Source organism: Anguilla anguilla, chromosome 8, assembly GCF_013347855.1.
Source record: "Anguilla anguilla isolate fAngAng1 chromosome 8, fAngAng1.pri, whole genome shotgun sequence".
Classification (NCBI taxonomy): domain Eukaryota; kingdom Metazoa; phylum Chordata; class Actinopteri; order Anguilliformes; family Anguillidae; genus Anguilla; species Anguilla anguilla.
In genome coordinates this window covers 15985250-16011172 of record NC_049208.1, presented here as the reverse complement: position 1 = coordinate 16011172, position 25923 = coordinate 15985250, and the positions used below count along the sequence as shown (strand labels likewise).

At 37.8% G+C, this 25923-nt stretch overlaps 1 protein-coding gene across 1 annotated transcript; it reads left to right on the top strand.

Moving 5' to 3' along the window:
- The first annotated feature begins 4699 nt into the window (after positions 1–4699).
- On the top strand, positions 4700–20820 carry LOC118233788 (polycomb complex protein BMI-1-like). The gene is given in 15 exon segments (XM_035429735.1): positions 4700–4901; positions 6131–6242; positions 6325–6388; positions 6496–6541; positions 7064–7076; positions 7814–7849; positions 15920–16050; positions 16199–16295; positions 17022–17077; positions 17165–17215; positions 17403–17511; positions 17922–17967; positions 18116–18214; positions 18553–18633; positions 19168–20820. Coding segments are annotated over 15 exon segments (1410 nt in total). The 5' UTR covers positions 4700–4762; the 3' UTR covers positions 19498–20820.
- Positions 20821–25923: the final 5103 nt, after the last annotated feature.

Here is a 25923-nt window from a genome sequence, read left to right as displayed (position 1 = left end):
GCATGCCCCATATTGTATTTTACCTTACAGGATGAAGTTGGCTAAATCAGAACAAGCCAACTTTGTTGCAACGCAGCACTGTGCTGTGCCACCAAAACGGGCGATTTATAGTGCTCAATTAATGAGCTGCCCAAACCAAAGCAGTTATGTGGAAACAAAGAAGCCTAACTGTCTAGAGATAGATGCAATTCCATGCAGCCTGTAATATTCGCTACTTTGGTTCATGACTACTCAAACAGTTGACCTCGAGGAGTGCGCTGCATAGGACGAATACTTTTATTTGTGTTTTGAGAAATGATTTCCAACATATGTGCAGTGGGATATTTCTTTAAAATATCGTTTGCGTTCGTCGTACAAGTTATCGTGTAGATGTTTCCAGAACTGGAGTCTATATGTGAGCTAATCATTATATGCTCAGTCGTAGACTTATCACACATGTTGAGCCTCGGGAGGACAAAACGAATTCTGACCAAAGGGCAACTGCAAACTGCAGTGAAATTCAGGTAAACTGCAATTAGGCTGCCGACTTTTGAGCAGGAGGTTAAAAAACCGAGGTACATCCTTACAATGTAAAAAATATATGGTTTGCACCCTTCAGACTTCAGACATGTGTTTATATTGACTATTTTGGAATGGCGGGTGATTCCATCAAACCGCGCCGTGCCTTCAGCCTTATATTTCCTTACGTTAATATCTTAACGTCCAAGCGATAGAACGTTTCGAATTAATTAATTTAAACGCATTTCATGCTAAACAAATCGCATCGATTGGCATCTTAAGCCAGCACAAAATCGTGTTTTTTTGTTTTTTACCAAGTAGCAATCTCAACAGTATGGTCAGCGTTAAAGTTAGCCTATTAGCTGCATTACATAAGAAGAAACGTTAACTTCTATTTTTATTAGATAATTACAGATTTTTCTGTAGGCTATGCGTTTAGCGTATTGGAAATGATCACATTGCTATTTGGTAGACAATATGTGCTACATGACATAATGGTCATCATCATAATCTTTCAATAATCATCATAATAAATTAGGCTTCATCAAGCAAAAGTATATTTCATAAATCCGCACGAGGATAGTGTGTGGTAGTATTTCAATTCGATTCTTAGCACTTTGATTCAACCGTTTCATCAATGCAACTGCATTATTTATTTTTTAAAGGAAAGTGAAATCCCTAGTGAGTACAGGCCTACGGAAAATGAGGCCAACCGGCAACAGCCCATAAATAAAAAGTGGATCTAATCTGGATCTATGTCCCTAGCTGATAGCAATTAATATTTGCTCATGCTCTTCATACATCACGAATATTTTTTATTCTCCAATTTTTTATGAAGCAGTGGCGCTTTCAACATTAAAAAGCGACGTGTCATACGTTGCGTCAGTGACTGTGCGTTCCGAACATGTATGACCCTTATTGAATGAGTTTACTTCAGATTCTTCCTACTACCTGTTTTTGAGTATCGATTCATCATACTACTACAATTGTGGTCTTGACGGCAAGTCACATGGTCAAAATTTTTCGGTGACCAACACAGGCAGTTACCAGAAATCTTGGGAGCCTGACAGTAATGGTCTTATGGGTTGTGATTAAGCTTAACGGAGCCTTCGTTTATGTTTTAGAGCTGGGGTCCCCAGTCTTATCCAGAAAGGGCCAGTGTGGGTGCACACACTTGATCCTGATTCTACTAATGTAGCAATGCTTAACAATGATTCTAGTGATTGATTAGTAGTGTGCACCCACACTGGCCCTTTCTGCAACCCCAGCTCTAAAACATGAAAAACACCTAATTAAGAAAAAAATAACAGCTTGTTAAAATTCTGGGATTGCTGTTGAGGTTGGAATGAAAACCAGCATACACAGGGGTCCCCCAGGACCGAGTTTGAGAACCACTGGTCTAGTATGTAATCTGCTGTGAGGATAAACCCATGGCAGCAGTCAAATAAGCCTACTAATGTTCATTTTATTAAGTACATACTGTATATGCCTACATTAATAAATTAATATAAGCTTTGACAAGATAGAAAACTTAACATATGTGGATCAATCTGCAGCAAATCTGATCTGGTTCAGACATTTTAAAGCAGTTGTTGAGAGTAGGCCTAGATTTCCCTTTATTTCAATCTGACACTAATCAAAAAGATTGTGCAAGTTAGAGTGTACATGCAAAAAGGCAATGGTCTAGAAATCACTAAAGGATCAAGCTACATAACCACAAATTAGATGTTCTATGTGTATATGTGGTGTTATGTTATATATGTAGGCAGACACAAAGGGTTGGCTGGTGTCTTCTCATATCTTCTCGATATATCTCCCCCCCCCGCCCCCCCCCCCCCCCCCCCCCCCCCCCCCCCCCCCCCCCCCCCCCCCCCCCGCCCCCACACACACACACACAAACAAACAAACAAAAAACACAATATTAAAAATAAAATAAATAAAATAAAATAACCAAGTAGTATTCTTCTGAATTTAGAGTCAGAGCTCAGACTGAGAAACGTGACTTGTCACTTGAGTGACCCATGGATTGCATTTCAGGCCCCCTAGTGAACGCCTCTTCAGGACAGTGGTATAACTGAACAGCAGCATACACAATTTGGAATATTTCGGAGTAGGCCTAATAATAATAATAATAATAATAATAATAATAATAATAATAATAATACTTGATATCAGTGCTAATATGTACGGCGTCAAGCGTTAATATGTTCTCCATATAGGCAACTGCAAATATTTCAAAGATGGGCGGCGGTACAATGTATAACGCCTTTTCAGCAATCAGCCTAAGTAAATTATTTTAATCGTGGTCTGAAGAAAGACCCCTATAAAGCTCCCTCAAGCTCTTCCTCCTATGATAGCGAGGGTTTGGAAAAGGAAGCGGTCGGACGGCCGTTTGAATGACTCGCGTGGTTGTGCTCACGTGGCTGTGGTAAATTTAGCTTTTTGGATTGACTAATTATTGTGAAATGGATGACGCCCACCTGTAGACTTCAGTCTCTAATGCTCCTGTCTTTGCGTTCTGCTAGACGTTTCAAAGACAAGGCGTTAGATGGTGCATGTCAGCTTCGTCAGCAACCTATGGGTTTTTGTGATGACATTTTAAAAAATCAAGGAAATGTTAAAATTTATATTGAGCTGTCTTAATGTAGCCTAGGCTACTTTTGGTGACCCTCACAAGTTTCTAATACCACTAATACCACTCGTTATGTGCCTTTCACTTTTGCTCTGAATTAGGATACAGTGTCTTCAAAAATATTTATCCAGTTCAACAATAAGATTTGGGTCAAAGTTTTTGTGGACATCGAACGGTAAACAGTACAACTCACCGATAGTGCGTAACCACTTGTCACACGCAGCTATTCGTGATCATCTTCATATAGCCTAAATTGAAATAAGCTAACCGATACGTCATCTTCCTTGAAACAGCATGCCTGATCTTCGGACTCGACGGTTATCAAAGCTGGTGCAACACTTTCAAAATTGTATCAGACCAGAGTCCGAGACACCTGCCCGGACCCATGCTGACGAGTAACGGCACACATTATGCAGGAAGCCTTGTTCTAAAGGAAGCCTAAGACTCGTCGCGAAAAACTAGAGCACGTCTGAAAGCAAGTTGACAGTTCACTCTCCAATATGAGATTTATACCATGAACGAGAGCGGTACATACAACGTATGCAGCTAGCGCCTCTCTGTAATTCTATATTCTCTTATATGATGCTTATAGAATAAACGACTCTGGGAAACAGCATTCACATAACTGAACAAAAAAAGCGACGGAAGGTCAATATTATTTCTTACCGGGAAGTACAGCGCAGTATACGGTTAAAAAAATAGCCTGACGATTGCTTTACAGATAATTCAAATGATATGAGTTTCTCATTATGAACTTTCAACACCCCATGAAAAAATAATTTGGATATGAAGGTTTCAACGTAAAAGAACCAATAGCCTACTGCTTCAGTGTGTAGGCTATATCATGATTGCAACTAAATAATTCAAAACAAAACACATATTCTGAAATAACGTGAAGAAACAATAGCCTACCCTTTGCATCTACAGTTTACCAAACTTGTTTGATTAATTTAAGAGTCTTAAGACACATGTGCGTGTTTGGTTTAGTAGGCCTAAAGCATACAAAATTCTGTAAAATATATAAAGGGATCTGAAGCAAAGGGACATTAACCAATCTGATAATTTTTTGCCAGTGGACTATGCCACATTCAGTCTAATTCTGTGAGTTTCTGTAATTTGCTCTTTTGTTCATTTCAGATCAAAGCACGCCATTATAAACAATATTTCGGTTATCAATGTACGTAGGGCCTAACATTTCTATTTTTAACTAAACTTGGAGTCAACGTATAGCCTATAGGTAGTGTTTTATGATGAGATGTCGCATCATAGCCAGGATATACATGGTAGAGAGTAAACTTCGAAACAAATCGGCAATTTTTTCTGACCCGCAATGAAGTTAATCAAAGTTAATCGAGTTAATCAAATTACGTTACCCATAGATCTCGGGAGTAGCCTAATTTGTAACTGTAGATCAATGCCATCTATTTGTCTAACTCACCCATGCAGTAGGCTACAATTAATTGTTTATTCCTATCGGCGAATTTGAGCTCTCTGGATGCTAGCCTAAAACTGAAGAACCCCTATCAACCCCGTCCCCAAGTTGCAGGCTGAAGCAGGGTGGTTATTTCCACCCAGCAAAAATCAGCTGAGCACAGATCACGTGGTGTGAAGTCGGAGGTTTTTTCAGCCATAATGGAGTTGTCGGAGTTCGTACAGAAAGGGCTACAATATTTGGCAGATGCGGATTATTTTGACGTGAAAACGTTCTCGGCTTTGGTAGAGGTGGCGTTCCGCAGTTTACTCGCCTCACACGCGGACGAAGCGATCTTAGGTAAGCGGCTTTTCCATGCGTCGCCTTTGTTCGCTTTCGTTTCCTGCCTTTCGCACACACATCACCTAGGAAAATGGGCCACAGTGGGCTAAAGCAGCTCCTGTACCTAGCTGAAATTCTCAAATCAACCAAACAGTGGACGAGAGGGGAATGAATATTACACCGAACACGTCTGTAATTCCCCTACAGATTATATAAAACGTCCATTAAGTATGGGAAATGAGCGTTCTTCTGTTAGCCTAGCTAAAGCACCAGCTAGCACTTTGTAGCCTACGTTTATGTGTTCGTTGCAGAAGGAGTCTGCACTTCTGGCTTCATCTCTGTGTTGGTTAAATCACGATATTTATTGCTACCCTACTGAGTGTGACACTGGCGCTGCTTGTAGCGTAAGCTTCTGACTGCCAGAGTTCCTTTGTTTTCATGCTAAGCGTGTTATGTGGGTGGGTGACTACGCTACGTCACTGCAGACCGAGCGTGTTTTACAACGTGATAACTGCAGTCATTCTTGCTAAGCTTCGTAGCGACAAAGCACATTTTATAATTGCCAGTTGTGTTAAATTTTATATCAAAACATTATCTGCTAAGGTCGGTCACTGTATCGTAAAAGGGAAGAATTTGCAAGGTCAGACGTTTGTATTGCGCATGGTTTTTGGCCAGACGTCGGCTGGAAATGTGTTGTATCAGAGCAGCCCAAAGAGAGCGAAAGGAGGCGGAAAGGATCTCTGTAAATTTATCACGACTTTGACACCGAATGAATGCTGATCCAATAAAAGCTTACATTCCATGAGAGTAGCTATTATGTGCTAAATCAATTACAACCATGCATACTGGACAGTTTGCTTCTTAGACCATGCATTTGTACAGACCTGCACTTCAGAATGTAAAGTACTGACGTATTTGTTGTTGAATATTACTAAGCTACAAACTAAATATTAATCATTGGTATGTTTTTTTGCATTAATCATATTGTTTATGTTTTGGATCACATCCTCGTTTCATGGACAACTAGGCCTATATGATTTATTTATGCAGTTAAACTGTGCTCAACACATAGCGTGTTGAAAAGGATGGGTATTGATTATTGTTGAGTAAGCTACTTCAGCAAAATACCATTCGAAATCGCGGGAATTCGGCTTTTTGGGATATGTCCTCCTGTTATTACCACCTCTTCTTATTTTATAATTGCAGTTCACTCTGTCGTAAATGCAATTATTTTCTTTTCATTTTAGATGGCGCAGAATTTAAGCACATTGATCAAACTTTGCTGAAGCATTGCCACGTTGCAGCCACCACTTGTATACTGGAACTTGCAAAGCAGAATTCGGATAAATCGACAATTTGGTAATTATATGATTTTCCTTATATCTGCTAAAGTGATTTACTAACGGATGGTACCTAAACCTTTGCCTTTGTTTTGTTTCAGCACATGTCTGGAGGACATTAAGTTTGATCCTGAGAGAATAGACATATTTTACAGTTCATTCCAGGTTGGGGGATACAGCCTACTTAAAAGTAGGCCCTATTTATACAATTTCCCTATGCTTTTTATCTCAATTGCTACACGTGCTGTTCTGATAACCTGTTTGCCTTGCAGAAGAACAAAAGTGAATTGGAAAACCTGTTGTCCAGGTGAGTTGTGAGTCTGTATTTTATGTTGATGGGGTGGAAGTGTAGAATAATGGTAAATGGACTCGGAGGTTGCGAGTTCAATTCACTGAAGGTGCACTACGCTTGAGGAAAGTAACAAACTTCAATTGCTCAAAACTGTGATTTGCATAAGTTGTTCTGGATATAGTATGTACACATATGAAAGCTCAGCCTGTTACATTACAGCAGCTTCCTTCAACACTTCAAAAGACCATGAAAATCATACTTTGTTTTACAGTGAGTCTAATTGTCATTTTTATGTTTGGTTTTGGATCAATTTGATGAGAGTCCTGACCATATGTGACAGTAAATAAAACATTAGAATTTATTTTACTACTCCAGACTTGATTAGATTAATTTAAAAAATATGTGCTTTAATTATTTAGTGATGACAAGTTAAGTTTAATTCATTTCCATTCTCAGATGGGTATGAAGTTACAAGAGGATTGGTTTTACTGTTAGTTTGTTTGTTCTAGGTATCATAAAAATTGCTTTGACCATGCATCAAATTCCAGTACATCCACTTGAGTAAGCTTTTGTGAAGTAGCCTAATTCATGCATAAAATCAATGTAATGTGTTAAAGAAGTTACTGGAGAGGTTTGGCATTGTCATTGTTTTCATTACCTAAACATTTTATTTAATATAAACATTGGTGCTTAAGCCTGAATAATTAAGTTAAACTCAGTAATGTGTTTAAGATGAGAGTGTCATAGCCAATAAGATGCTAGTACGTCTAATTATTAAATTCGGGACTATTAAACGTTTTATAAAGAAAAAAAAGAGGGAAATATAGTCTACTGTTTCTTTCTTACTGTTTGAGCTGTGATCAATTAGTGACAAAACGCCTGTTTGTTTAAATTGCTGTCATTTTGATTGTATTTTTTCCCCTGTTTTTACCAACATTGCATGTTGGTCGTATTTGTAGCATAGGCAGGTGTCCTCCGCATATATGTGATGCCTCGTGGCGCCTGGATTACCAGATAAAGGTATTTGAAATTGGCTTGGCTAAGCAAATGAAGAATCAAGCAATCGGATTTTCTTCGTATTTTAACGGTATGTAAAATTTTAACACGTTTTCTTGTGTTACTAGAACAGTCACGTGCACAAAGTTAACCAGCCCGCCTATCTAATCACGTTGAACGTTGAGGTAAGCTGTCATTGAATGGTTGCGGTGTGATACTCATCACTTTTCAGCAAGGCCTATTGATTTGTCATTGATTTCTGATGTTTTCATTTGCAGAACGGTGGGGCAAGACCGTCAGAGGAAGTTCATTTTAGTTGCACAATGGAACAACTTCAGGTACCCAATATTTGGGGGAGTTTTGTGTAATTACACAGACATTAATGCCAAGTGCAAGATTACTGAAGCCAATTAGTTTCTAAATTTGCGTAGATTTTCCCTGTACATTTTAGCAGTGATGTCACTCCATAATCTTACATAATGTAAAATTAAATTATTAATGAGCACACATTTTCAAACTCAAGTTGGTTTATAATCGCCATTTTATGGCTTTAAACGTTGTAGCCTACCGCTTTTTAAGGTGCGGTTTTTTAAAAAAAAGTTGTTTTTTCCCCCTCCCCACAAAATAGGCCAAACTGTCAGTTTCACCGTTGAAGTCTTTTAGTCGAGTGCGGTCTCTTTCATTTTCATTATTAAGATTTAAAGGAAGTGGTTTGATATCCACTATTGTGTTGTTCTGCTAAAAACTACAACTTGGTCTTACATTTCCGTTATAAATGTTGCATTAGGCTATAAATCTCGGCATTAATTCTGCCAAAATCTGTATCTCCATATATATATATATATATAAGGGTTAGTGCTGTCCTAATTCCTGTAATTAGATTCGAACTAAATTTCATTGACATGCAAATGTTTACCACGGGGTATAATTTATCTTAGTTGATCGGGATTGTTCACCCAAAACATTAAATTGTAGGCCTATACTTTGGAAAAAATATCAGCTCAGTCAGGACTGTTATGTGTTGCTTAGAGTTTTGGCCTCTGCTTTGAGCTCGCAAATTAATCTTGTCCGTCGGAGGGAAAAAGGCTTAACGGAAATCACGGTGCAACATTCCTGCGCTTAGTTGAACTATTCACATTTTAATTGTAGCAATGGAGTGGCACTGTAGAACATTTTACGTTTAATTGATTAATTGAACAGTTAATAATTTAATAAGAGTAATACTTTAGCAAAATAGTGTGTAATTGTAACCTGCCTCACTCGGCAACTCTAAGCATTTATGTAAAAATGGAGTAGCCTACTTTCTCCTCCATTTAATATTAGCCTATTGCTTAATTATTTTTTACATAGGCTATTTGACTACATGTTTAATGACATGGAATGATGTACAGTGATAGTTCCATGTGTATATTGCATCAGCAAATGTTTTTTATAGGGATAAAAGGTATTAATTCTTTTGCCATGTCAGTATGAACATTTATTTCAACACGTGGTTTTATGTTGGCCTTTTGATGTGTGCTTAATAGAACATAATTTTGTTCCTTTTCAATTACTTTGCTTATCACTTATATGTGTGATATATTTTTAAAAAAAACGTCGATTATCCGTGGGTTTATATATGGGTCATAAATCACCGAGGTGAAGACATTCGTTTATAGCCTAACTATAAACGAAAGGATTAAAATCTTACATGTGTCTGGTCACGTGGCCTACCATTCCTCAAAAAAGAGTGTGCTACCAATGTGCTTTTTCTGTCGAGAACTTGCTTTTTTAAATGAACTAGACTTTACGTGGTAGTCTGAGCGGCATTCGGGACTACACAACATCGTTTTTTTATTTCACATATTAACCTACTTTTGTGCTTTCCCACTCCAGTTTTTCTGAGCTCAATGCTCAAACCATTCTTCAAAACAGAGACTTGTTGCTATTTCCGATGTTTGAGTAAAATGCCTTAATATCCGATTAGGATAGTTTATGTAATAATGGAAATTATTGAATGTAATACCCTTCTTAATAAACGTGAACACGGTCCTTTATAAAATTCCAGTGCGATCAATGCATTACAAATGTTTTCAGATGTGTGCATGAACTGGGGCTCCAACTGAACTGATTCACATACACTTACGGATTTCATTAGTCCCCTCTCATAAATGAACACTGTCATTAGATGTATGAAAATATTTAGTATATTATAATTAAGCTTATATTTTATTAGATGAGGACAATAACACAAACAATGCAATATTGACGGTTAGAGACGTCCTGTATGTTTTGACGCTGATAATATGTTGAAAATGTAGGTTATATTTCCTGCCGAATTGCTTTTGATAAATGTAAAAATCTAACACGATTAGTCGTGTGTATTATGTTTTCATCATTACCAAAGCTGCATTTTAAGATATCATTTTTTAATTTCCGTATGTTCTGGGTTTCTTATATCTCATGTTACGTGCATGTTTCACGTTGGAAGACAAAATAAATTTAATAAATATCTGTGATCTGTGAAGAACTGAAACCAGAAGAACATTAACCTTTTTTTCCATCATTCCAAGAGAACGGAAAGGAAGCAGAAAAGCCCGTTCATTACTTTTGTCAACTGTTGAACCTCTACCTTGTCGGGTCGATAAACCTAGCTACATCTCTTGGAAAATAATTTGTGTTTCTGATGTTTCTGAACTGTTATTATGAGCATATTTTAATGCGATTTTCTAGGATTTGGTGGGTAAGATGAAAGACGCCGCAAAGAGTCTCGACAAGGCTACACAGATGTAGACAGTGTTTGAGCTACTGGAAGAGTTCCGTGACGTTCCAGTGGAATCTGACTGCGCGTGACCCTTCTCACCGAGTTCAGCAGACCAGAGGCTAAGCTGGATGATACAAATTTTTTGTCCTTTTTTATTCTGTTTTCTGTTTTAACCATGGCTAACCTGACCACACTGATGTTCACTGTTCATTGGAACTGTATGGAACAGAACATGGCTATAACCAATTAAACATTCCTTTATTAACAATATGGTTGTCTTTTTCTACAATGGTTTTGCTTGTTGATTTTGCCAATTTCGAGTCAATAAATAATTACTTAATCTCTTATGTCTGGGCTGATCAATTGCTTGCAGTGATTATATATGCATACATGCAATCAATTATTACCAAAACCTCAGCAGGCTAATAAATTAATGATTGAAATGGGAGTTAAAAGACGCATAAACTAGCCTATATGCTTTGCGTATGCCATCTCTAAATTAATCGCATGGCATTCATACTGGAATATGCAGACTTAAATCCAAAAGCCTTGCATGTACAGAGTGACACGATCGCAAAGAATGAAGCAGTTTATTAGGCACTTTCTGCAAGTTATAATTGACGGTGTCTAATGGTAACCTTGGTATACGTGTAGCCGTGTAATGACGGTTGTCTATATATGTCCACTTCTGTCCGATTGTCGCATTTTATTCATTAATCATTTTAAAGATACGCCTTTAGAAATTTCGCGGAATACACAAAGTATAGCCTATAGAGATGCGTTCGTTCGCGCGCGCGCGCGCACACACCCACCCACCCACACACACGCATATATATATATATATATATATATATATATATATATATATATATATATGTATATGTATATGTATGCGCGAACGCATCTCATATGCAAAGTCGTCTCCAGTGGATTATGGTAGCTACGGTTTTTTTTCCCCCTAAGCAGGCCTACGGTTCGTGAGTGCGTTTTCATTAACCCAATTTGATTCTGTCTATGAGATTTGAAGTAGCCTACAGGCCTTACATTTTACTTTGAAAATACGCGAATAAGGCACCGTCCAGGCCAACGTAGTCTGAAATGTATGCCCGTCGGGTCAATCATTGCAACGCTCAAACCTAAATTATATATCCTATCCATTTTCTCTCATCCGAAGACCAGTCCTTCGTTGCAGTGTGCTGTGTTGAGGGTAGACTAAGGGAGATGAGATGATAACATCAAGGTTTAAATCATTTAACACTTCGATTTGTGACATGGCACTTGTTTACTTGTTGCAACGAGACTTCCATACTTGGACCTGGCGCGGGACTATATATTGCCATTCCAAGCGGAGAGAGACAGAAAGCATTGGTTGCATTGTCTACAATAGCCCCTTATAAACCCCTGTAAACACGCGGTGTGCAGTCCAATAGGCTATTCAACCAAGGACGCTTGAGGTTAAAACAAAGATTCCCAAAAAATTGTGGTACTGACTGTTAGTCTCTGATTACACCGACACTAATTCCCAGGCCACCCTTAAGGAATGAGACCACGTGATGCAGCGGGGCGGTCGAACTACAAGCCATTTTGGGGACGGTGTCAGTTTCCACTGAACCATCAGCATTGCATTTTTCAAACAACTGAACTGAGAACAGGGGGCGAGCTATTTGATCGCACAAAACGTACTGGCATAGTTCTGAATCTTCGCCAAAACCTTGCGTTTGGGTCGCAGAGGTTTTTGGTCTCGACAAAAATTCAGATTTGCGTAACTAAAATGAGCTCGGTGTAGCTACGCTAAGGCTATTGCAATTGACAGCGTCTGCAGCTCTTTTCAAGATGGCCGCTTGGCTCGCATTCATTTTCTGCTGATCGACTTCTAACTTTCATTGTCTCTCTACTCCAGTCTCTCCGACCCGCACCAGAGTTTTTGGGTACGTATTACTAAATATTTCGTCTTACCAATGGATGGATTATGGAAGGGTCTGTTGAATGTTGAGCTTATTTTGCTTGAATGGAAGACGAGGACTCTGCTCGAAGCAAGATTCTCAGTGGTTCACGTTACACCACACGGGTTCAGTTGCGCACTACACTTTAAAATTCAATTACATACTCGACCAAGCTTGGTTTGGGTTATCAATGGATTTTAATATAATTTTCTAAAATAATCAGAGTAATGTTTCATCTTTTGATTTTTGGACAGTTGTGTATCCTAATAGTTTATACTTGCATGAAAGCCAGAGACCGCAAGAAATTAAGAGCGAGATGGGTCAAATGTTCTGGATTGCTAGCATTCAAACGGTTCCACTCATCAGTATGCTTTAAGATAGTAACATTATTTTATAGAGATATGATCTGTATGTGCTGGAGAACGTAACGCAATGGTTAGACTGTCCATATGCAATCAATTTCGGATTTTATTAACTTAAATTACCGTGGTCTGGGCGCAAGAGGTGAATCAACCTCAAGCTTCATACTTGAAAAAAGCCCATCACTTTACGTCTGATCGTGGTCGAACTGTATATCTTTTCATTGCATTCTGTTGGAGGCATGCTTTTAAATTAGTTGTCACCCTAATGACGACTTTTTCCAGCTTTACTAAACGTTTAGTCAATGAATGCAGTGACTAAATTGCAAAGGTGTTTGAATTTTCACCGATGTATTGGACACGCAATGCTCGTGATGCTATATCGTCAGTCATCTTCAGGTTTTTTTAATTTATTTTTTAGATTTATTGGGGCTGGATTCCAGGCTTTGGTATTGATGGTGATGGTTTTCAAAACCATGACCATTTGTGCGATGCACTGGTCTTGGAAATTGCCTGATTACTCGAATTGCAGTTTGCAGAGTTAAACCAAAAAAGAATGGTTCACACATAGTTTAGCCCGAAAGAAGGTAGGCTAGGCTACATTACACACTCGGTAGTTAAGTCGCACCTAAACTACTTGGCAATTGTGTGGTTTATACGTCATTTGTCTTTACCCTATTTCTTTCGTTTGACGTTGACACAGGAACAGGTCGAAGAACTTTACTTTATGTACGATGGTGCACTTCGTGTTGAGTTGCTTGCAGTGTAGGGCCATCTTAAGCAGTGATCCTGGTCATTGTAAGTGATTTGTTCTGTTCTCAAAAGTGTGAGAGAACTTGTCATTTAGCCCCGTTAAGCATGGTTACAGTGCAGAATGCATGGGTTTGACAGTTGGCTGAACCCCGTGGTAAACGCCAGACAAACAGCACAATGCAGTGCGCTGAGGAATCCATGGCCTTAATTAACGGCTTGCCAACTTGGTGTGTACTAGCCTACGTTTTTCTTTATTTCCACGTGGCTCGTTTGTCCATGAGTGTAACCTTGTTGTTTGGTAATCAGTAAATAATGGCCTTCATTTATCTGTTATTGATTAGACTGTCTTTGTGAGGAGGACAAAATAGACTACTGTGGTGTCATTCCGCAAATGGCGAATTGCTGCTGTTCAATATGTTCCACAGTTTAGCATGAATGGGGAAAAAATCAACATACTGTAACATTACTTGGATTCCGTGTGGTAGGAGCTGGAGACCTGCTGAAGGAACGATATTACACATTCACCGTTTTTCTGCGGTCTATCAGAAATTGATCTCTTGTCACTAAATGTATTCCTTGACCCACTAGTTCCGAGACAACTATGCTTGTGATCGATGTGACCTTAGACATTCTATTTGTCGAAGGAATGACAAAGCTCATTTAACAATTGTGCTACATAGGCAGCTGATGAGACCTTTGTCACAGCGACTGCGGCTGTGTGAGTTGCAATGCTTGTTTATGCGGGCTTTGTACAAGAACGCAGGAACATTAGCGGTTCAGCCGCACAAGCATGCCCGGTTGTCTGATATAGGCTTAGAAACAGACCAGCGTTTGTCTTCGGTCAAGAAATGCTTGCACATCCGTGACAGCATTTCTAATGGAATTACAGTCATCATTACCAAAGGGAGTCTGAGAAACCCCCGAATGTCCTGCGAATGGTTATTGGAACTTCTCGCACGTATCCGAAACGGTTGCGCGTTTAGATTTTGTTGAAATTGTGCTAGCATCCAGTTGTCAATTTTAAACTTTTTATCTTAATTATTCGACGTCACCGAACGTCATCATTAACGTTTAATTGGGTTTGCCACTCAGTCGAGTGACAACGGCCCTGAAAAATTATATCATCACCTTATTCTCTTTAAATGACACAGATTTTGTTTAGTCTACGGCGTTTATTCAGCCTTTATTTTTTCTCGTAATTGATTGGCAAGGCGAAGGTGGGTAGCCTGTTACACGATTCAGCTTTCCCCACCGTGTTCAAAATGGACACTAAGTGTTATAGTGGACCACGTTTATTGCGGGATGTCTCCGCAGGCTTACAGTAGCCATCGCTTTCACTAGCCACATAGCGGATAAGTCACCTACCCTGGTAACCTATGCTGGTGTGGCTCCAGCATAGGAGAACTCGACTGTTAAAATGTAGCCTACGTTAGTCGACCATTTTGCCGATGGAGCTTACTGTTCTTACCCTTTAATGGTCATTGGGGTACAATTCGTGAAGAGTGACTGAAAGATCCAGGCTGAGCCGATGTTGATCGCTTCTAGTCTACATTTATTTCCTTTTTTCCGTTCAGGTAAGACAATAGCTATTTTTCCACCTTCTTGCTTTAGCCGACTTTCTTGTGGACTGAGGAATATTTATGTAATGCTCTTAAGGTCGAACTGCGTTGTTAAACAGTGCTATTACACGCCGAAAGCGACAATAAATCGAATTAATTTGAACGGATTTGAGCCGCTGGTATCAGAAATAGGCTAGTCCTAATGAAATGACAGAAAACATTGAAATTAACGCGGCAGTGTTCAGTCCTCCCTTGACAGACTTAAAAAAAAAAAACAGAATCCATGTGCGTTAAGGCGGTCACGTTTTGAAGTCTGGTTGGGATGGTAACCTCGTGAAATTACGGTTGGTTAAATAACTTGCGTATTTAACCACGGGTTTGTTCTTCGTCACATCTGCACGAGCCGTGGTTCCTTTGGAAGCACGGCTCTATTTTCATTGGCAAGATGCCAAGTATAACCTAAGTTGCTATAGCAACAGTAAGAGTTACAGCGTTTGGGCACCGGATACCACTCACGGTCTTCAAACGACCGAATAATGCTCTGCACGCATTTAATTCGGTTGTGATGCATTTTGCCGTAACAAAGCATGCAATATTGTGTGGAATCGGACGTTCCTCGCTAGGCTACTTTAAATTCAGGGGTAGTCTACTGTGTAGCGGACCTATAGACTACCCGAGTTTCGTCTAGGGGAGTCAGACTGCATTACGCGAAAATAATTGGCAGGAAGATGATTCATAAACGCATAATATGCTATATCGGTGATGTTGCCGCGAAGCGTATTGCAACAATTGTAGGCCTAAACCATACAGGTCTATGTCTTGAATTTTTATTATTATTTGCCAGCTTGATACCCTTGTCAATCCGTGTGTGCATCGTCCAATTGGCTACCGCTTGAAATTGGCTCGTAATTCGACATCATTCGAAGAAAAATCCCGATTAAGCCAAACGTATCTGGCACAAATGACCCCATTTCCGAAGTCTACGACTTTATATCGCGTCTGTCAAAAAAGCACATGCTCATAAATGTTTATGTATATTTCTCCACAACAGGTTGTTTATCTCCATGACGATGCATCGAACAACAAGAATAAAGATAACGGAGCTAAATCCGCATTTGATGTGTGTGCTCTGCGGCGGATATTTCATAGATGCGACCACAATCGTGGAATGCTTGCACTCCTGTAAGTAATCTACGTAGCCTATAAAAAAAATAAGGCTTACGTTTTCTTATTATGCTACTTTTGCATCGATTGTAGTGGCTGACAGAGCTGCATGGTGTATGTGTTCTGTGATTTAATCTGTACTTGGTTTCATTTTAATGTGTTTCAGTTTGTAAAATGTGCATTGTCCGATATTTGGAGACCAGCAAATACTGCCCAATTTGCGATGTCCAAGTACACAAAACAAAGCCTCTTTTAAATATAAGGTAAGATTTTGTTTTGGTCTTTAGACCAGATGTCATTCAGTGGTATCTTTAATAAATGCCAAATTGGAACACATCAGCTAGAGCCTTTTAACATTCTACTCAAAGTGTTTGATGATGGGCAAAAAAAAAAAAAAGTGTCCTTTAACTTTTTTTCAGTTTGAAAAAACAACTAACAATAAAGTATTGGTATATTTCAGTAATTTTGTCTCATCCCTCTGCCTTGAAGTTATCTGGTGTTAGGCCTGTGGAACTGATATTTGTGGACTACTCTTTTATGGGGGGAAAAATAACTGTAAAGGGAAGACACTGTTTGGTGCTTTTCCTAACTTCTGGGAGGCATTACTAATTTTGAAAAGAGTCCACCAATAATTGCTCCACCATAAAAATATTAATTATACTTAAACATAACTGCTGACATGTAATGGATTTTTGCTGAACATTGGTCGAATGTATTAAAAAACTCTTAACAGATAAAGACATTATTTTGTATCAGAATGAAATGGTGAAGTGTAAACACTCAGTGGAGCCTTTATTGTTACTGATTACTTCCCACAAAAATAATAAATTTGTAATGTTATATTTGCTCAAGTTATGACAACCCACAAATTTCAGCATGTATTCTTAACAAAGATGTTGTAAACAGTATTTCTCATTTTCTCATATTGTGGAACTTAAAATGAACTGCATCTGAACTGCTGTCTTCAATGCTCATGATTGGTTTTATAGGTCTGATAAGACTCTTCAAGACATAGTCTACAAGTTGGTCCCGGGCCTTTTCAAAAGTAAGTTGTTTACCATTTGACCGTTCCTGTCAGTGGCTGGCCCTCCTAACCCTGGGTCTGAAACAGCAATGTTTTTTTCCTCTGCAGATGAAATGAAGCGAAGAAGGGACTTCTATGCTGAGCATCCTTCAGTAGATGGTAACCACCTCTTTCAACCCAGTGCACACAAACGACTGTCACATAGTTGTCCATATAGCTGTCTAGTATTATTGCCACCATCAGTACTGGTGGACTAAGGGTGACGGGTTTAAACATTGGCTACGGGAGGAAAATAATTCCTGTTTAGAATCCGTGTTAAAATTTATCTTACATGTTATTTTCCAAGCCGCAAATGGATCGAATGAAGACAGAGGAGAAGTGGCGGACGAGGACAAAAGGATAATTACGGATGATGAGATAATCAGCCTCTCCATCGAGTTCTTTGACCAGAGCAAGTACGGCAAAGCGTGGGCACTCTTCATATTTTAACGCTTTCTTTATTTCAGTGCATGTATTGAGCAATCGGCAGTGATTCAAGTTTGGCCTTAAAGACCCCAGCTGCTGTGCTGTCACTTGCGTAACTTCTCCACGTTTTTAGTAGTCTGTATTTGTATAACTTCAGGGAGTCTGCTGAAAGATATATCAAAGGAGAAATATGTTTTGAAGAAGAAACATTTTATCAAACAATACAGTCCAACACAATTTAATTGTAGTGGAACTTTAATAAATATTCACTTATTTTTCTTGGAAATAATACTGCCTGATACATTTTTGTGTTTAATGTAAATTTTAAAAAGTACTGTAAATGTGGCCAGTAGCTTGTTTAGTTGGACTATTGATAAGTTTGCTTTTCTCTGTGTTTCAGGATTGACAAACAAGATAATGGAGAGAAGGAGAAAGCGAAGGAGGAGGTAATGCTTGTTTTCACTATTACAGTTCCATATTTAGTGGTTGAAACAATGCATGCTGGCACAATTGGCTGTTTTGTGAGTAATACATCTATCAGTGTTTGTGGTCTTGTACTTAAAAATGTGAATATTTTCTTTATTTATTTTGTAGATGAATGACAAGCGGTACTTGCAGTGTCCAGCTGCCATGACTGTGATGCATCTCAGAAAATTTCTTAGAAGTAAAATGGATATTCCATGCACCTTCCAGGCAAGTCTGAATTACTTCTTGTTCTTAAGCCAATAAAGCAATATGTTACCAGCAATACCAGCCATTAAAAATTGATTTACATGGTTTAAAAAATGATTGAGGTCAAATGATTACGTTAAAGGTCAATATGTATAAAGACATGTCCATGTAACTCTTCTTGAAGTATTTTTATTAATTTTTTATCAATAAATCAATATTTTTAATTAAATCATATACATTTAAATTTAAAATTGATGACTTAAAGAATTGGCTTTTTTGTTATTTAATTCAATGTGTTTGATTTTAATTTCTTGACTATATGTTGATTATTCAGATTTAAGAATGAATTTATTTTCTAGATTGAAGTAATGTACGAAGATGAGCCCCTGAAAGATTACTACACATTAATGGACATCGCCTACATATACACCTGGAGAAGGGTGAGCCTCTCTTTTTTAACAGGGCAATCCCGTGTAACCTTCCAGTGTTTTGCATGATGAATGATTAGCAGTACAATTCATGTCATTTTTGTTCATACTTGCCACAGGAAAAACCTGGAATGAAGCTGCTTTTTTGTCTGTAGTAATGGTCAGATTAACCTTTAATTTAAAGGGAGGGCATTTAATAAGCAGGTCTGTGATGTTTTGCCTGACACTATAATAATGAGTTGCTTAACTTAATTTTTGCAAACTGGAAAATGTTTACTGAATGCTGTTTAAATGTTGTGGGTGCTGAAATAAAAGTTAATAATGAATAAAAATAGTTTGGATCCTGGTGTTTTCCTGACATGGCCTGTGCTTGTTTAAAGTGTGTACTGGCTTTGAAGGGTTTGTTTCTTTGCATTCTTTCTGCATCAGGTGCATAATTGGTTTCCATAGCAATAGCATGAGAGGAATATTTTGGTGTCAGTCTAGCACATTGGCATCAGTTGTCTTTTTTCCTCATTTTGATTGGGCGTTGCTCTTGCATTGCAGAACGGCCCCTTGCCGCTGAAGTACAGAGTGCGTCCCAGCTGCAAGAAGGTGAAGATCAGCCACCCGCGCGAGGGCCGCGGCAGCGCCAACCGCTCCGAGATGGAGAGCGACTCGGGCAGCGACAAGGCCAACAGCCCCGGCGGCCTGCCCTCCACCTCCTCCTCCCTCCCCAGCCCCAGCACCCCGGTCCAGTCGCCGCACCCCCACTTCCCGCACATCTCCAGCGCCGTCAACGGCACCTCCGTGAACCCCAGTCCGAAGCGCCCGGCCCTGTTCTGCAGCAAAGCGCGCAAGCCCTCGCTCAACGGCTCCTCGGCCTCCTCCGGATGACTGTCCCGAGGGAACGCTGCCAACGCCAGCCTCTCCAGCTCTCTCTCATGCCAATATAGCTATATTGTAGATGCTTAATTTTTATTATTTTTTTTAATCATGGTTGTTATTGTTATTATTGTTCTTATGTTATCATACATGTGAAAGTGTATAGTGGAAGTCACATTTCAGTGGGAAAACCAGTTTGAGTATGAGGGTGCCTGTATTTCACAAAATAGTTTTTGGCCAAAGTATGTCAAACACATGAAGTATCGTTTGGAAAGGGGGTTTTGATAGGGAATGTTAAGTAAAGTTTTTGAAACTTTTAACTTTTGAAATGCTGTTATTACATCAGAGAGACAAAGACCCAGACCCAGATCTGAAGTGCAGTGTTCTTGTTCCACAACTTTAAGGATTAACATTGAGTATGTTGTAGTTTTTGCACAACAAACCAACAGATGCTGAGAAAGTAACCTAATAAAAAAAATAATAATAATAATTAAAAAAAAACACTTGGTGATATCACCTAAAGTTAACAAGAAGATTGTGCTGGGATTTTATCTGGGACTGGCTTAGTTTTGTGGTTGGTCACTATTCCTTTTTCCTTTTCATATAAGCTTGAACTCATTTTTAACTGCAGATATGGCATCATCCGAAAAAGGCAAATAGGCCTGTTTTTATATACAGTTACAGTCATGAATCCTATATTCCATTATAAATGACACTGCCTTTCATGGAAAATACAAGAAAGAAAATTAAATGTGTAGAATTACCGTAGTTTCAGTGACACTCCTGGTCATGTAGCCTACGTGTCCTAAACAAAAATGAAATCAAACCGCTTGATGTTTGTGCTTGCAGATTCGTTAATTAGATTTCCCTTGAATAGGCCACGCCCTCAATATCCCTGTTAGTGGCAGTATTATGTTTATAAAGCGTGTTGCTGAAAACAACGACTAGAAAGCATAAAGTTCTTGCTATTAGTTTTTAAAAATTGAAATAAGCTTTTCATGCTGTGGTTTTATTTTGTTAAATGCGCAGTTTTTAATCAACCACCACAGGGCACGAGACCAAGGTCCGGATAGAGAAGTGTATATATGCCTATTTACTTTATTAGCTGATATATAGAGGTGGAATAAACTAACATGTCCCATACGTTTGGTAAACACGTATTCCTCTGTATAACCTATACAAGAAGAATCTTTGTTTCAAGTGTTTTGTGGTGTCTATTCCACAGTGTTCTAAATATCTGTATTTGGTCGACTGTATGTAAAACTATTGTATTGTTACTGTTGCACAGTATAAAAACTTCTATCTAAATAAACATTTTACATTTTTATTACTTAATCTCTAGCACGTTCTGTAGTTTTGTTTTTGAATTCTTACAGTCCATGTTAGGCAGCGAGAAAATATAAGTAGGCTTGGTATTTTCGTGTGAAATGTATGGGAAATATGATCCAGCATGTAACAATAGCATGTAGCATGTAAGTTAACGAAATGTGAAATCCAAGTGACCCAAGTGTGGAAACAAGCAATTCCTGAATGGGATGTGTTCTTTTTTTTCGGCATAAATTTCACAGGAAGATGGTTGAATTTGTCGTGAGTTAGGCATATATACTGAGGGTAATTTCAATAGCCTAAGTTAAAAGTCGCGGTGGTGGTGGACAACTATTTCAGTTCTGACCGTTTCAAAAGAACACGGTGATTTGATCTGAAAGAAAATGTGCTCGGTAGCCTGAGTTTATAGCCTATTTTGCGAATGATTTGACATTTCCTTTGACGTGTAGATTAATTTATAGATAAATAAAAATATAGAGTATCTTCCTCAAACGAGTCACAGTGTAGCCTATGAACATAATTGTGGCTTCGTAAAATCATGGGTTCTGGCGACAGCTGCATTTAATTTAAAAACATTTCTGGAGAAAAAATGAAATAATTTTGTGCTTTTGCACTGAATAAGCCGAATTACAAGGTTTACCATTTTCAATAATTAGGCGCATAAGTTCGGCGGCACTTGAATTAATTTTTTGAAAAGTCGTTAAAACCACTTAATAAATAGATCATTATTTGCACTTATAATTGAGTTTGTTTACATGTGGGTAACTGCAGTCTCATCTGAACAGGCTGAATTGTGCTATCATAACTTGTGATTTTTTTATTAAATAGGCCTAGGCCTATTCTCTGGAATATGGCTACATTTAATCACTCCATTTTCTACGCCTATCATGCACTGCCATAAGGAAAAGAAAATTTTGAATACACATGACAAAGAGCGACTGAACAAACAAGTGTACAGAAAATATCGATTTTACATGTATAAACTACATCTGAACATTCAACTTGAAAGACTAACTAATTTACTAAATTAATATTTACGCAACTGGATTATCAAGAATCTCTGTTTATTCGATATCAGATATAAAAGTAAAATACCAAAAATAATGAACTGTGTGTTAATTATGTGCTAAATCAACTTTCACAACCCGTAGACTACAGTTTTTTCTAACTGTAAAACTAAAAAACAAAATTTTAAAAATCTAAATAAATAAAAATAAGACAGCACGTACGGGCCAAAGTTCTGCGAACCCTACTCTTTAACACCAGTCAGTCTTAGAATTTGTTTCTTTATTGCAGAGGTTTATATAGACTTCCTTCTAAACATACCACGTGAAAAGAACCTATAGAGTTATTATTATTATTATTATTATTATTATTATTATTATTAGTAGTAGTAGTAGCAGTAGTAGTAGTATTGTTGTTCTTAATGATAATAATAATAATAATAATAATAATAATAATAATAATAATAATAATAATAGAAAGATTTTGTTTTATCTTGTTATCTGGACCGATTATTTTAAAAGCTGAGATATTCCATTACTCTTGCGTTCTCATTTGTTACAGAAAAAGAATATGTTGCCCTGTAATATCACTCTCAAATTATCAAGTAATGTTTTGTTAATTAATTTTAAAATTGTGAAATATATTCTTTATAGGTCAATTTCTCGACCACGATTTTACGCACCAATAACTACATTAATTAATGAATAAGACTGAATGAGACAGGACGCAAGGACAGTAGCGTGCACACTTACTGCTCTGCTTTAAATTGGTTTTAAAAAGCGTTATTTTAAATGCCACCAAATAATTGTTGATATTAAATTATGTGTATATAGGAGATATATATAAGAGATTACAACCTATACAAGGACACATTGTGTAAGTGTCTCAGCAAATTTGTCAAAATATAGATTTTGTAAATGTTGCTTATAATGTATGTTACTTTAACAGAGTATTATTATTATTATTATTATTATTATTATTATTATGTCGTGCTATTTCGTCTATTTCGTGCTGATTCTCAGTTTTAAAATTGGTCCAATGTACAAATGTACAGTTAAATTGCTGATAAATGGGTTAGACTTTCCCTTTATCCTATATGATTTATTGATTAATGAATTCAAAAAGCTGAATCCAGGACGAAGGTTGGCTAGTCTACATAGTTGTAGACTACAGTTTGCATATAAACATTTAGCTTATTTTTGACTGAGCGACACAATTTTAGGCTACCAAACTGCAAAGTAGGCCTATATTATAAATGTTTTTATTTCTTTTGTTTTTGCTGCTAAATTATGCAGAGAAACTATTTTGTAGTTTCAGGGCAGGCATCATGCTTAAGCCACAAATACTCGCGATTCACTCAACTTAATAAATATAGAGGTTCAATGTTTCAGATATGTTAAAATGTAATAATATCCTACACGCCCCGGTTAACAAACAACAGCCTTCTATTTATGACAATACATAGACTATATAAGAAGAACATGCCTTCTCTAAGCCGACAGAAGCCTACAGCAAGTGTGAACAGAAAAGCGAGTTATTCCGACGGTATTTTTTTTTCATGGACAGAAACGAGACCAGGCAGGCTACCGTAGGCAACTGCAAAAGAACTTGAGTGTATCGATATCGATATCGCCAAGAGAAATGCTCACAAACAATTAGGGTTGCCATCTTCAATGCACAAAAATAAGGAATAGCCCCATCAGAAAATTTTGACTTTGAAAATTTTGTTTGAAAGGATAGACAAAAACACTTAACAGCATTCGCTTCTCTGACGCACACAGATAAATCACACAGACACATATACACACGCACGCACAGCGGAATAGTTCTTACAGCGTGGCCTGCTACCATAACTCTGACTCTCTGACTCTGAAAGACTTTGTGTGTGGAACTTTGTATTGGAAAATACGGGACAACATGAGTCCATTCTTCAAATTGCATCATGGGTAACTGAGTACGCGCTCCAGTTAGCCACCGACATGAAAATTGATCTAGCCTACATCTCAAGGTCTCCTTATCAGTCTCTCCATTACATTAATTATGACCCGTTCTACAAAGTTTATATTTTTAACATTCCAAATGGTGAATAGGCTAATGCCCTTGTATCAAATAGCCAAATGATAACATGAACCACAACAGCAATAATAATAATAATAATTTGTTTGGTCAGAGGATACAAGTAAAGTTGTTCCAGCGGAAACAAAGAAGTGAAAGTTACAAATCCTCAATACACCGATACACCAATACATCAGGTGTTTCTGTGCGTGATAAGAATATTCACGTTAGAGATGGTAAGAATGGAACTGTTTGATAAGGACCTCCCTGCGGACATTATTTTACTGACAAAAAGCTGGCTGAAAAAACCCTATTGGAATCCATTTACAATGCTAGCGCATAGATCGCTACATTGTTATTGATACAGTATAGCCTACTGGAATTTTAACAGTTGGCCAACGGTACTTATAATTTTATTTTATTTTATTCAACCTTTGAAACAAGCTGCAAAGAAAAAAATTTCGTGCCTTTTGCCAATGGGGACCAAATTATATTAGCGTTGAATTAACACTGTTTGTGTTGAATTAACACTGGATACTAGCGCTGTGTACTTTCCCCCCCGAATTTTGAGACTATTACAGCAATTGCAGGAGCTCACTTGAAAATTGAATAAAAAATTCTAACATGAGATTCAGACTCTAATGTGGTTAGGAAAAAGCGGCATCCCTCAACACGTTCATAAATTCAGGCGCGCGTTAAGTAGAGTGCCACCTTGACCAACCATTCCAATAATTCATCAGAGCAAAACAGGGATTAGGCTACTTACCTTCTTGCGTAAGAACTGTTCAGCGACACCACGGATTTGTCGCGTTCGATGTAGTCATTTGGAATTAAATAAGAAGTAGTCTGCACAAATGCGAAGGCATTTGACAAACACTTTAAACTATACTGAAACTGAAACGATTTCGGTAAATATTTATCGAACGAACGCAGCAAATGTAGGCTACATATGAACAAGATGTGAGAAAACCGAAAATCTGGAAACGAATAATTGAATGAGAAAAAAGTCATAAAAGCTTGAGAGCTGATACATACGGAGAGCTTCAAAACACGATGTCTTAAATAATATATGTGCATTACAAATAGGCTACCTGGTATAAAATATAGATTTATTTTAACATTGAAGCTGATATATAAGCTTATGTAAATTGTAAATTGATAGGTCAATTAAAAAGCAACATTCCTTGTGTTCGTGTTAGAGGAAGGTTTTACTGTTGGCGGTAAGCTTTTTAACTGACCTATCGATTTACATAGTGCCTGCAAAGTAAGAACAAGGACAACAACAATAATATAGCCTAGTACTAGTAGATATTACTACTGCAGCTACTACTAGCCTATTTCTATGCTACTACTAATAGGCCTACACAGTAAAATGCCCAGTGTTAATTCAACACTAACATATACCAGTGGGGACCAAATGTTATATGTTACAGTTTAATAACACTAGTGTTGAATTAACACTGGACATTTTACTGTGCACTGCTACTAGCCTACTACTAATGACAACAACAACAATAATAATAGCTAGAAACAACATTATTATTATTATTATTATTATTATTACTAGGTATTATTATTGCTGTTGTTGCTCTATTACGGAATTCACATCACATCCCAGATAACAAATGACGTAATTCTCTTATAGGGTAGGCTTTTACACCTGTTAGGTTTTTTCAAGCAGTACAATGAGAACTCAATTTAAAGGGAATTTTATACACGGCGTTAAATAGCCTAGCATATGTAGCCAAACATAAAAGAATACAAGAAAATCAAAAAAGCGGAGGTGCTTACATTCCATCTGTTAGGGTAAATTAATGAAAACATGAAAAATGGGAAACTATAGCCAAGTAGCCTACACATTTTGAGCGATGGGATTTCTGAGTAATCCTGTAGACCAATAAGAGAAAGGAAACCTGGAAGGAAGACAGGACGGAAGATGGGAGGGAGAGAACAGCAAGCACTATGCAGTGAGTTATCATGCGGACAACCCTGGGTTAAACACTCGGCCTATTAAGTCGACAATTGCAGAACAAATCACCGCAGATGATTAAA